This window comes from Diabrotica undecimpunctata, chromosome 5 (genome assembly GCF_040954645.1).
Source record: "Diabrotica undecimpunctata isolate CICGRU chromosome 5, icDiaUnde3, whole genome shotgun sequence".
Classification (NCBI taxonomy): domain Eukaryota; kingdom Metazoa; phylum Arthropoda; class Insecta; order Coleoptera; family Chrysomelidae; genus Diabrotica; species Diabrotica undecimpunctata.
The window spans coordinates 114,527,101-114,540,135 of NC_092807.1; the positions used below are offsets into that span (position 1 = coordinate 114,527,101).

The window sequence follows — 13,035 nt, forward strand, 5'->3', positions numbered from 1 at the left end:
TTAAACTTGGTCTACCTTATAATTAATTTGCACTCCTCAATGTACAAAATTCCTGACACTGGCATAAAGTGACCTTTAAAACTATTTAAAAGAATAGGAAATGGTTGGCTTTTTTGCATTCTTCGAGCTCTGCCAACAAATCTATCGCCCCACATAAAAGGAAACTTGAGCCTGTACATAGGCATACAAATATGTTCTTTGTCTTCATCTAACACGCAGTAGTTCTTTAGTAACCAGATTTTTATGTATCCAACAGTAGTGCCTGAAACGAATTGAAATATTTTATTTCCTAGAAGAAATATTTCTTTCATTTGAATTAAAAAAATGTAATTAAATGAATTAAAACACGTAACTAAACAACTTCCTGATTTGAACTAGGTCATATTTGGAAAATTCTTGTATGGATCCATCTCAACGTTTAGTTACCCTTGTCAGTAGCTTCTTCAAGAGGCGCTTAAGGCAGTTTATTATGCTTGTGTGTTAAGGGAATTCACCCCTAATTACTAAACAGAAAAATCTTACAAAAATATGAATAATTTATCATATAAACTCTCGAACTCAATAACCTGAGTTGATATTCAACCAAATACTGACATTGGTAAAGCACGGCTATTTACGACAATTCGATATATAAATCCAAATACAAAGTACAAATTTAGGAGTAAAAATCATAATTACAATATTGCTTCACAACCGTTAACGTGGGTCAGTATTGTGTTTACAAATATGTTTCGCTTAATATACGTGATTTCAAAGATAATTGTTAGTTGGTATAACCGTATAATGAAAAAAAAAATGTTTTAATATAACGTCAGTTGCGAAGTAAATCCAAAAGGCACATTGTCATATTATTAACCCATTTATTATTACAGTAGGTTGTAGATTTCAAAGGATTCTTTTGGACTCGTAAACCTTTCGACACTGCGATCTGAAAAATCTTGTGTATACCCTACATCAACCCTATAAGCAGGAAGTCAAGAGTTGAAATGATTCAAACTCATTAAAAAAGTAAAATTCGTGTAACATTTTGGTTAAGGTCTAGTGTTAGGGTTTTCAGGTCGCACAAGCGCCCCTAACATGACGTAACGACTACTTTGGTAGATATGGTATGGTAAGATATGGTAATGAAAGAAGAAAAGTTCACCTGTAAATAAAAATTCATTTTTCTCGTCGGTTGTCATAGATATAACGTAATCCCCAGCTTTGTGAATTGCTGAAAAACTTGTAATAAATCCTCCCACGATATGGTGACTCCAAACTTGTATAAAGCCGTTTTCTAAAGCTACAAGTAACGTTCCTATACGTGGATCAGTTTTTCTGGCATTTAAGAACAACATAGTATGGATTGCCAATTTCTTTAGATGAAATATTTCTTCTGGTACATTGACGCTTGAAACTCTTCGATCTTTTGGAGTTCGGCTATCTTTAATGAGAGTTGCAGGACCTATAATAAGAATATACAATATTCAGAACTAGCTTGTTTTCTAAAAGAAATCCACCAAAGTTTTTTTTAATGGAAAAATGAATCTGCTATACAACCATATTACTATCAGAAATAGGAAAAGTAATATACGTCATTCAATCACAGAAATGCAAAAACCAATACTCAGAGGAAGCTCATTGTTGCGTTCTGCACATACGATGTCCTCAGTATAACAATTTGGGTCATCAGAAAGGGAAGAGAAGATCTTTGTTTAATCTAGAACTCGCTGGTTTCTCTCTTTCGCATTGGGTATATATATTAAAATAAAAAAAATGACAGCCAGAGGACCATATAAAACTCTATTTTAAAAATAAGTGAAATCACACATAAATATACATAACCAAACATACATTTATAACTAAACAAGAGTTTATACAAACTTAAATATTAGTTAATATGAAACGACACACACAACAAAACGACAACTACGACGTATTTAACAGCTAAAAGACAAATCTACCATAGCCGCAAACATACTATACATAAAAAAATAAAAGACAAATTAATAATATTACAAAAAAAAACAACCTAATTACGGATACATATGTCAACGTTATGCAAACAAATTAATAATGCGGATACAAATAATTAATACAATTATTAATACAAATCACACGTGAAATATAATCGGTGTTAACAAAATACAAATATAGGATACAGTAAATAAAACAAAACAAATGCAAAATGTTCAATCGCGATGGCGGCATAACTGAGATAAAGTTCTAAACAAATATGAAATCTATATACCAAGTAAACGTACTTGATATATGCAGCAACAAGATAAATGGTGTATTGTACCTTAAGTCCGCTTTACATTTACGAGTACTCGGATCCGAGTTACTCTACTCGGAGTGCAACTCGGAAGTATAAACGTTTACTTGGAGCCTCTTGTCACTCGGATCCGAGCTCGAATTGAAGTTGCACGCAAACCGAGTAGCAGTACGAGTTCTATACGAGTGAGCGTCAAAGTGGTAGAAATTCCAAATTAAAAATGGCGGAACTAAGATTTTCTGCAGATCAAATGGATCAATTTATCGATCTTTACCGTTCTTTTGAATGTCTATGGAATGTGAAACTGAAGGAGTATCGGGACATTATCAAAAGAATTTAAGTAAAAAATCCTTTATAAAAGGTATATAAATTAAAAAACCCAAACGGGCTATGTCATGAAGACAAAACGTTTTCGGAAACCATGTTCCATCATCAGTGTCTAGGTGTACATGTTTTGAGCCACTAAATATCAGGGTAAAAACCCGTTAGAATTTATCTGTTACAATTTGGTTTACATTATTTGGTATTATATTTTAAGATGTTAGAGTTACCAGTGGATATGATAACATGGCGACGTATGACTCCACATGAAGTTACTGGTCCTGAGACGAAGTGTCTACGAGGACTTGATGATAGCAACTCATGATCGCTCGGATTTAATGTAAACGATCGCAGTTCTACTCGCAACTCAAATCCGAGCTACTCGGATCCGAGTACTCCTAAATGTAAAGTCAGCTTTACTCAATGAAATGATAACACCAACCGCTATCGAGAAAAAAACGTCTTCAGCGACGTACAGGAACCACAAAAAGTTGATAATGGACCAGCCTCCACCACAACTGCATAAAACGACGTGTCGGTCACAAGACCGAAGCAAAGTGTCTCAAGTAAACTTAACCCACACACACATCTGTGTGGTTTGAGAGATAAAATTCGAGCATGATTTTGTAGACAGAATTCGTCCCTTATCTCACACACACGTCTGGTGTTATTTCACAGATGGCTCGTCTTGGAAATTAGCCTTTAACACAGCTTCATCTTTGTACATGGAATCTTGAAATACGGGGAGAATCAAAACTACCACAAAGTCTGTTAATGTTATATAAATGTTTATATATCGTTGCAAAACTGCAACACTCATGGATAAATAAAATTCAAAAATAAAATATAACTGTATATTAATCAGCACTTTTGGCGCGAATCGCCCCGCATTCCTTCCTTTTCCTATTTTCTCATTGGTCTTTTGGTTTGGAATCTTGTAAAATATTATGTATAAATATTAGTTGATTTCCAAACCAAGGGACAGTCTACCTCGGTCTCTCCTAGAACCCTAAACTCTAGGGAGCCGACTAGCGGGGCTCTGCTCCACCTACCTTAAACTCTGAGGCTTTGTCTTCGCCTTCTACGAATTAGTTTTATTTTATCCTTCGAAAAACAATTCAACGTCCCGACTTGAAAAAGGGATAAATGCCTAAGGTGTTTCGCACACCTAATTCACGAGATATCCTAGAGCAGAGTGTACGGTGGGAGACGGTTTTACCGTCATGTTACCCCATCGAGACGACAATAGAACCATGATCCTTTAGGTTGTCGAATCTTTTTATCGCAAAATGTATGAGAGCACCTACGGAAAGCAAAAAATAACAAATTCCCTGGCGATGACGGAGTAGTAATCGAAGCGATCAAACTAGGTGGAAATAAAATTATCCAGGCTTTGACCAAGCTTTTCACCAAATGCATCTACCAAGGAAAAACTCATTCTCAATGGAATAATGCATAATGCATAATCCTTACTTTATTACACAAGCAAGGAGACATAACAGATTTAAAAAACTACCGTCCTATCAATTTGCTTTCACACGTATATAAACTTTTCACGAAAATTATCAAAAGAAGACTGGACGCTAAATTATACTTCTATTAGCCTAGAGAACAAGCTGGATTTAGATCGGGATACAATACTAACGACAACTTACTAGTAATAAAGAACCTGATAGAAAAGTCTGCAGAATACAACAAACCATTGACACTGATATTTGTCGACTACGAGAAAGCATTCGATACCATAAGTTATCAGAAAATGTTAAAAAAGCATTGACAAAATGCTGAATAGACCATCGCTACACTAACATAATCAAATGTATCTATCAAAATGCCACAGCTAGTGTAAGACTATGTGAATAAGAAACAAATAAATTCTGTATACAGCGAGGAGTACGGCAAGGAGACACAGTCTCTCCAAAGCTATTCACGAGGCTTTTAGAACATACTTGTAAGAAGGCACATCTGAACGAGCATGGTATCAATATAAATGAAGAGAAGCTCAGTCATTTGAGAATTGCAGATGACATCACCCTTATAGCCGATCGTATGGATGATACAATAATAATGTTTGAACAATTATATCACGCTTCCTTGGAGGTCGGACTAAAGATTAATATGAACAAGACGCTAATAATGACTAATCTGGTGCTAAATCAAAATATTGCTGTTGATGGAAGGGATATTGTGTGGACTACATCGTATATTACCTAGGACATGAAATTCGGTTGGGCAGAGATAACCAGACATGTGAGCTCCCATCTCGCATAGGATTAAGGCAAACGCCTAGGTAGCGTTTGGTAAATTAAACTATGTATTTAAATCGGATCTACCCATATGCCTCAAAAGGAAAATCTTTGACCAATGTGTGTTACCTGTACTCACTTATGAAGCGGAAGGAACATTAACACTCACAAAAAAGGTAGTGAATAAGATTCGCGTGACTGTGATGGCTATGGAACGCCAGATGTTGAGTGTCCCTCTGACATACCGAATCCCAAACGAAGAAATACGTCATAGCACAAAAACAACAGACGCTATCGAAAAAATCGCGTCGTTAAAATGGAATTGGGCAGGACACGTCGCCAGATTATCAGACAACCGATGGTCAAAACGTATTTTAGAGTGGAGACCAAGACAAGAAACAATACGAAGCAGAGGATGTCCACCAACTAGATGGACTGATGACCTGAACCATGTCAGCAATATGTAGATGCAAGCCGCGCAAGACAGAGACAGATGGAAAGAGCTGTGGGAGACCTATGTCCAGCAGTAACGCTTACAGGTTAATGATAAATAATAATAATGTAAGTATGAAATAATATAAGGTTGGCTAAAAAGTCATGCATTAATACTATTAAACTAAAATATATTGTAGTATATTCAAAATATGTACTTATTATGTTAAATTCAAAACAAAATACTGAATTTAGTAAATAAATTTAATCTCAAAATTTGTTACCTGCAAGTGCCGAATCTATAGATAAATGTGACGAAACTATTGATGTTCTTCTTTTTTGGGGGATTGAAGATACCCTTCTCGAAGGCATTTCTTCTTGAGCTTTTTCTTTGGATTTTGATAATTGGTAATATAATTTTATTCTTATAGTTGGCTTGGAAACGTTAAATTTCTTGTAAGGTTGGCCAGTTTCAAGTCTCCAAAAAATTAATTCTCCAACATAAGAGCTTGTAGCTAATGTTTCTGGAATTCTCACCACTCCCGAGCTTATATCTTCAGTATGCCTAAGATCCCAATTTTTGCTAAACGGAAAGCAAAAATTATTTTAAAACTTAAATAAAATACCACGATTAGTCCAGAAATCGTATGGAGATGCATGGGCTACATTATAGACATAGTACTTTTTGTTTGTATGTTAAATAGCAAACAGAGAAGAGGTATTAACAAAAAGGTGTATGTTTAGCGATGAGGAAGGCCAGGGCAAGCATTTTCTTATCGAAAATTGTCAGATACGATATCGGATCCAACTTCAAAGGTTGGTCGGACTAAATATTGGAACGTGAAGGCCCCGCTGTAGAAAAGAAATAAGTCTCAGATGCAGGTGTATATTGAAAACAATTTGTGAGATTTATTAAGAGACTTTTAAAGAACTATTTTTCGACTCTTTTTTATAGTAAATTTAAAAATGTGGATTACAAAGAAGCATGATGCAGATACGTATTCTGTTTTATTTAATAACGAAATATACTAGGGCCGCATTAAGCGCGAAATATGTTTTGGCGATATGTTACAAGGCTGTAAGACCTATATAAAATAATTTAATTTTAGATATGTGATAACAGATAAGAACAGTTCATTTTGAATTATAATATTTTCGGATATACAAGTTTTAAAGTAGACTAGAGCGTCGATAGTCCGAACACTGGTAATCCAAACGCAAAAAAATTATAACATTAAAAAATTTGATCGTGAAATGAAATTAAATAAAAATTCTCGACTGCAAACGCACCTCGTTGCGATATTTAAAGTTGGCAACCGCGCGTAATGCCTCTCACTCCGTCGGAGTCCGCAATATCGCAATAAACATGTGTTATGTATTAATGTGATGTGTTACAGTGTTACTAGTCGCTCGTTGTTCGCTGTAATGTGTGTGCATTGTTGATTCCTGCTTAGACAAGTTCACGTGTTAAATTTGTGAAAACTTCATTTGTTGTGTGTGAGTGTGTGTATGTGATTTGTTATTGCAAAAAAAACTACTACATACATAATGGCTGATTCAGTGAGCAGAAAAAGAAAACATACAACCCTAACGATCGAAAAAAAAATTGAGAATTTAAATCGACTGGAAAAGGGAGATTCTGGAGCACACCTAGTCAGGTTTTATGGAGTAGGGAAGGCTACAATTTCCGATATTAAAAACAAACGGGAATATATACTACATTATACGACAAAACTCGATTCGGATGATGGTCTAAAATGTAGGAAAACGCTAAAAACTTCACAAAACAGTTGGAAGATTGCGTTTATTTATGGTTTACTCAGACGCGTAGTTTGGGCCAACCAATATCTGGCCCACTCCTCTGTGAAAAAGCCCTACAAGTAAATAAAAAGCTAAACGGGCCCACCGACTTCAAAGCAAGTACCGGATGGTTAAAAATTTTTTAAATGCGACACAGCATTAAAGAACTTCAAATTGAAGGAGAAATTCTGTCGGGTCACAGTACTGCAGCAGAAGTATTTAAAATAAAATATAATTGACGAAACAGGTATAAATTGGCGTGATCTCCCAAGCAAATCTTTCGCATCTCGTCGAGAAAAAAAAGCTCCTGGTTATAAAGTGAGCAAGGACAGAATTACAGCCATGGTATGTTCAAACGCAAGTGGCACGCATGCTCTTCATTTGCTGATAATAGGCAAAAGCAAGAATACGTGTTGCTTCAAAAACATCGTATGTCTTCCTGTCACATGTAGAGGACAAAAAAGTGCTTGGATGGATTCGGAAATCTTCATGTAGTGACTTGTTAAACTGTTTGTTCGGGCTGTTAGGCCGTTGTCTTCTGAGATTAGTTCTCGACGTTTCGTCAACACTAGGGATTGGCATCTTCTGGTGATGTAACTGCTTGTAGATTATGATCGAATTCGGGCCATTCATTAACATCCTGTTCGTCACATTCTTCGAACCCAGGTATATTTGGACACATTGCAGCGATATCTGTCATATTTTCGCCCTGAAGGCTTTCGATTTGTTTGTCATCTTGTGTTTTCTATAATTTATTCCATCCATTTTTAAATATTCATTAGTCAAATTGTCCCATGAGTCAGCTAGCATATGACAGCAGTCTTTTAAATTTAACTGTTTCGAAAAAGTGATCACGCTATCTTCGTCTCATTCAGCGATAAGCAAACGTTGTAACACTTGCTTTCGGTACAATTTCTTACATTTAACAGTGATTCCCTGATCCATTGGTTGCAAAAGAGCCGTTATATTGGGGGGAAAAAACATCACCTCAAAATCTTCGTCAACTGCATTTAAACGGTCCAATTAAGGATGAATCAGCGCATTGTCAATAAGCTTTTCTTTTCTTCTATTCTGTCTCCCTGTGTTTCTTTACTTCAGGTATAAATATCTTAGAAAACCACTCCATGAAGTGATAAAATGCGTTAGGCTGTCACGGCCATCGTCTAACTTGTCAAATTGTTTGTTCGGGCTATTAGGCCGTTGTCTTCTAAGATTAGTTCTCGACTTTTGCCAACTTCGGCATCTTCTGGAGATGTAACTGCTTCGCTTGTAAGCTAAAACTGACGGCGCGTTGTACTGCGGAGGCCATATTTATATTTTCTACTCGCCTCCCCTCCACTGGTTTCGGCGTGAGATTATATTCATATAATAAATTAAACTTATTACATATGTATCTATTGATTTCTCACAGTACATATTATGTACTATACGAGTATCTATGTACATATTCTTTTTAGAGTTTAATATTTTGTTTTGTTTATGCAGAAATACATACAATATATTTGTTTATTATGCAGATGTTTATTCCTTGAAACTAAAACGTATGTACATATGTAATATGTTTATGAGCTTTGTATTTTGAACATATGTTCGATAATCCGAACAATTTGATAATCCGAACTACCCCTGTACCAATTAGTTCGGATTATCGACGCTCCACTGTATATATATGTTAGTTGTGTATATATTGAATAATAAAATGTATTACCAAAATGCACCACCAGGTGAGTCAGCTTCATTAGTATCAGCGAACTCAGTAACTCTTCGGTTCCAGCCAATAGCCAATATTCGCCCTTTCACCCAAATGACGGATTGGACTTCACACCATTGTTCGATCTTCATATTTCTCAAACAAGTACCAGTGTTAAAATTCCAAATTTTCAGTGTGCCGTCATGTGCTCCTGTTAACAATCGCTGCCAGCCTGGATCGAAAGTAGCCGCAGTTATTTCAACTGGCTTTATTTCTCCATGTAACATAACAGTGTGTGCATCTTTTATCACTAAAAGACGTCTTCCATCCCAAGGATCCCAAACAATTATATAGCTGTCTAAACCACATGTTATAACAGTCTAAAAAGTATAAACTTTAAACAGAAAAAGCTTAAAGTATATCCAAAGTCAATTGAAAATTAAAGTTTTACGAGAATGTTCAAACATATTATTTTAAAGATCTGTTTTACTACACAAAGTGCCTGGAGCTGTACGCAACGTAACCAAGCTATGCAAGATATGCTCGTATTATCTCTGCACGGATTGAGATGTTTCATCTCTCTTGTTCAAGTGAAACCAAAGCACAGCGTGAACAGATGTTAAATAAATATTAAATTTCTTCATTTCACTTCGAGATCTGAGACAAAACACTTTAAGTAACAATCCTAAAAATGATTGTAGAATTAATTTTATACTGATTGTTTCCCGACTATGTTGTAATAAAAAAATATATAACCGCAGTTGTACTTGAAAGCTTATTATTAGTTCAGTTTTAGTTTTTAGTTAAAATTTTTTTCTGTTCGACAACGTCGCCTACGTATAGTTTGGTTCAAGATATAAGAAATTTGATCTGAGGCTGGTGGGATGACCCAGTCGACCGCAGTATTATAATAATGAACAACACCTATTGATGTTACTAATCCCTCAATTGTCTTTGCGACGGGTAGCAATAGTTTTGGAACAGCTTACTAGGACCGGACTTTATATTATTTACAGAACTGACTCGTTACCTATCAGTGCAAATAAATTGTTAAAATTAAAATTTCTACACAATGCTTCGTATTAAACGTCATTTTTACTTACTCATCTGATTAAGTTTCTTGGAATCAATTATTATTAAAGATCACAAACAATTTTCATGTTCAACGGGCTCATTACTTGAATTTTATGGAGTTAGAATATTATTATGTCGTTTTCACTTTAAATAAAATGGACTTTCGATAATGAAGCTTTTTATCTTTAAATAAAAGAAAATTTAAAAATCATTAGCGAGTATATTAGTTAAATATAAAGTATACCTCTTATTATTATTCTATAGCTTTATACATTATAATTCTCGTGCTAATAGGTATTTAGGTATAATTAGGTATCATTTATTTATCTAGAAAACATAATTTATGAAACATTATGAAAGGGGACAAACATATTTAAGTTTGACATATGCAAATTCAGGCAGTTATTTTCTTATTTTCTTATTATCTGATGATGCCAAAGAAATTATTAGGAATGTTTATCAAACAGTAAAAGAAGATAATCCAAATCCAGAAGACGGTAAATTTCTCATCAAGGCATTATCTGGATTGACAAGGATGCCACATAAAACAATGTGGAAAATTGTTATAGATAGAATTCAACCGCGTAAAAAGCGGAGTGACTTTTCTACATATAAAGCAGTAAATGAAAAAGACGCTGAGGTAATTAGAAGAGCAGTTTATAATTTCTATACAAAGAACCTAGTTCCAACGCTTAGTATGATCTACGATCAACTTGTTAAAGACAATTCTATTACCTATCGCAAGGTTTTTGAATCACATTGGTTTTCGATACAAGAAAATTAATAAGCGATTATCAATAATGGATTCCTCTCGACTTATTTACTGGAGAAACGAATACTTGGATACTATATCTAAATTTAGAGATGAAGGAAGACCGATATTTTATCTGGATAAAACATGGTTCCATACCCACGATACTGCACAAAAAGGTTGGACAGACGACTCCAATAAGTGTGCACCCCATTATCCAATTAATAGAGGTCAGCGAATAATTATTCTGAACATTGGATCCAAAAATGGCTGGCTTGGAGGAGAAAGTTTTTTACTATCGGCAAAAAACATTAAAGATTTAAAGCTGGATTACCATGAAAATATGACGAGTAACTTGTTTAAGGAATGGTTTGAAAAGAAAGTGTTGCCAAATTTGCCTCCAAAAAGTGTCATTGTAATGGATAACGGGACGTATCACGACGTTTTCTCCGATAAAAACCGTTTTAATGTTTAATACTTTTCTAATACAAATATCCTAGTCTATAAAGGATCCAAAAGAAATTAAAAAAAGCAAAAAAACCCACAAGGATCTAAAAAAATTTAGAATTAAACGATTAAAAAGACTTCAAGTAAAAATATTTGTGTTATTTTTAAACTTTATAGTAAATCGAGTTTGTTTACAATAATACATGTTTTTTTACTAGTATCTTTCTATATTGGCATATTTTATATAAAATTAAAATAGGTTCCCTTTGACTGACCTGTAAAATTAGAAAATTAAATTTATAAGGATTTACATGGCACTTCCATCTAGCTGTATCTGTTAGTGAATATTTGAACTATAAATAAAAGTCCAGACACTTTGATCTTTATTTACGTTAAAGACATTGACACATAGGTAGGGTAAACTGGTCCATTGTGGGACGTTTTTTTTTCTTCAAAAGTGTATAGCACCGTGATTAAGCGTTTGTAAATTATAGTAAGGGTACCTATGCATGGGTATCGCTTTAAGGAAGCAAACTAATAATAATTTCAAGTAATTCTTTATTTATAATAAATGTTATTCAACAAGTCCCACTATGGACCACTCGTCCCAGGGACGTCTATGGACCGGGTTATTATATTGGATGGGTCATTAATTGGTCTGACATGTCGTGGTTCTTTTACATCCTGAACATCTACATCCTGAACATCTTCCACATCCTGAACACTTTCGTTAGCCTTATGTTCGTTACCATTTTCATTTTTTTCGGGACTCTCTGTGACATAAAAGGACATAAAATCACTATCTGAAAAAATTTAGGAATTCAGGGGTTTTATGCCTGTTTTTTTTAAATCCGTTGAGAATGTTGACAGGAGTGAATGATTTAGGGTAGGCGGTACGAACAACATTACAAACATCATAAATGCCCATAGGTATGGCAGGATGATTTAGCATCCAGTCATCAACTCATTGGTTATAATATCTTTTAAATGGAAAGAAACAGCTCACGTCGAGCGGTTTTAATTTATGACTGCAATGGGGCGGCAATATCAATTATCAATAAAATAATCCCATTATCTTTACACAGATTCAACACATAAAAATCGTAACGGCTCTCATGGTTGTTGTCAAGAATTAATAGAACTGGGAATTCTTTACTGCATCGCACGTGTTTGATAAAGTGCTCTATGTACTTCAAAAAATTATCTCCCGTTATCCAACCAGAGGGAAACGCTGCACCGGCTGATCCTAGAGGAGCCCCAGTAAGCATGAAAGGCTTAAATATTTTCCTCGGGAATACAAAGAATGGAGGCACAAAAGTCCCATTAGTGCATATTGCAGTGCACATTGTTATTAATGTGCCTCTTTCAGCGCTTGCCACTTTTCCAATTTCTTTTTGTGCCAGCTATATGCTAGCAAGTACCTTCTCGGGTTTATGCACGTTGGTGGGAATTGTATATCTGATTCGACTGGATATTATGTTTCGTTATCACACTTTCAGGTTTGTGAAAAATGTAGCCACATTATGCTTGTTGAAGCTAGTGGCCCTGCCAAAGCTAGTTGCTTCTGGTTTTCGAAGCGATAACATAGGGTGTCGTTTCCTAAAATTATTTAACCATTCGACTCCAGCTCGTTTGTACTAATGTTAAGCCGTAGCACATTTCACAAGCCTGAATTATGTACCCGCACAATAGCTGTTCCTCTCTACTTGTTAATTTTATTTTGAAACCATGGGTTCGTCCATATTCAAAATCATTTGTGTTGTCTTCATTAGCTAATTTGAACTTCTTTACTTTGCGCTGTAGAGCCGACTTGCTTACACCATGCTTTTTGGACGCACTCATCAATGACATTTGATTTTTTACAACATCTTCTACTGCAGAATGCACAGACCTTGCATATACTTCATGATTCTCTATACTTTTTTCGAAAACTGCTGACAGTTGGGATCTTGGATGTCTCGGCATATTCAATTCTGCAAAAGAATGAAAATTTTTAACATGTTTTAGTATATTTCAGCAT

General features: G+C 35.0%; 1 protein-coding gene across 2 annotated transcripts in view; it reads right to left on the reverse strand.

Annotated features, from left to right (window-relative positions):
* The window catches only part of LOC140441695 (WD repeat-containing protein on Y chromosome-like), a 40,913-nt gene that overhangs the window by 6,085 nt on the left and 21,793 nt on the right, over nucleotides 1-13,035 (reverse strand). For both annotated transcript variants that reach the window (XM_072532579.1, XM_072532578.1), the window contains 4 exons: nucleotides 8,762-9,123; nucleotides 5,538-5,836; nucleotides 1,145-1,444; nucleotides 16-262 (listed from right to left, as the gene is read on the reverse strand). In XM_072532579.1, coding sequence (XP_072388680.1) covers nucleotides 16-262; nucleotides 1,145-1,444; nucleotides 5,538-5,836; nucleotides 8,762-9,123 — 1,208 coding nt within the window. The remainder of the gene's footprint in view (nucleotides 1-15; nucleotides 263-1,144; nucleotides 1,445-5,537; nucleotides 5,837-8,761; nucleotides 9,124-13,035) is intronic.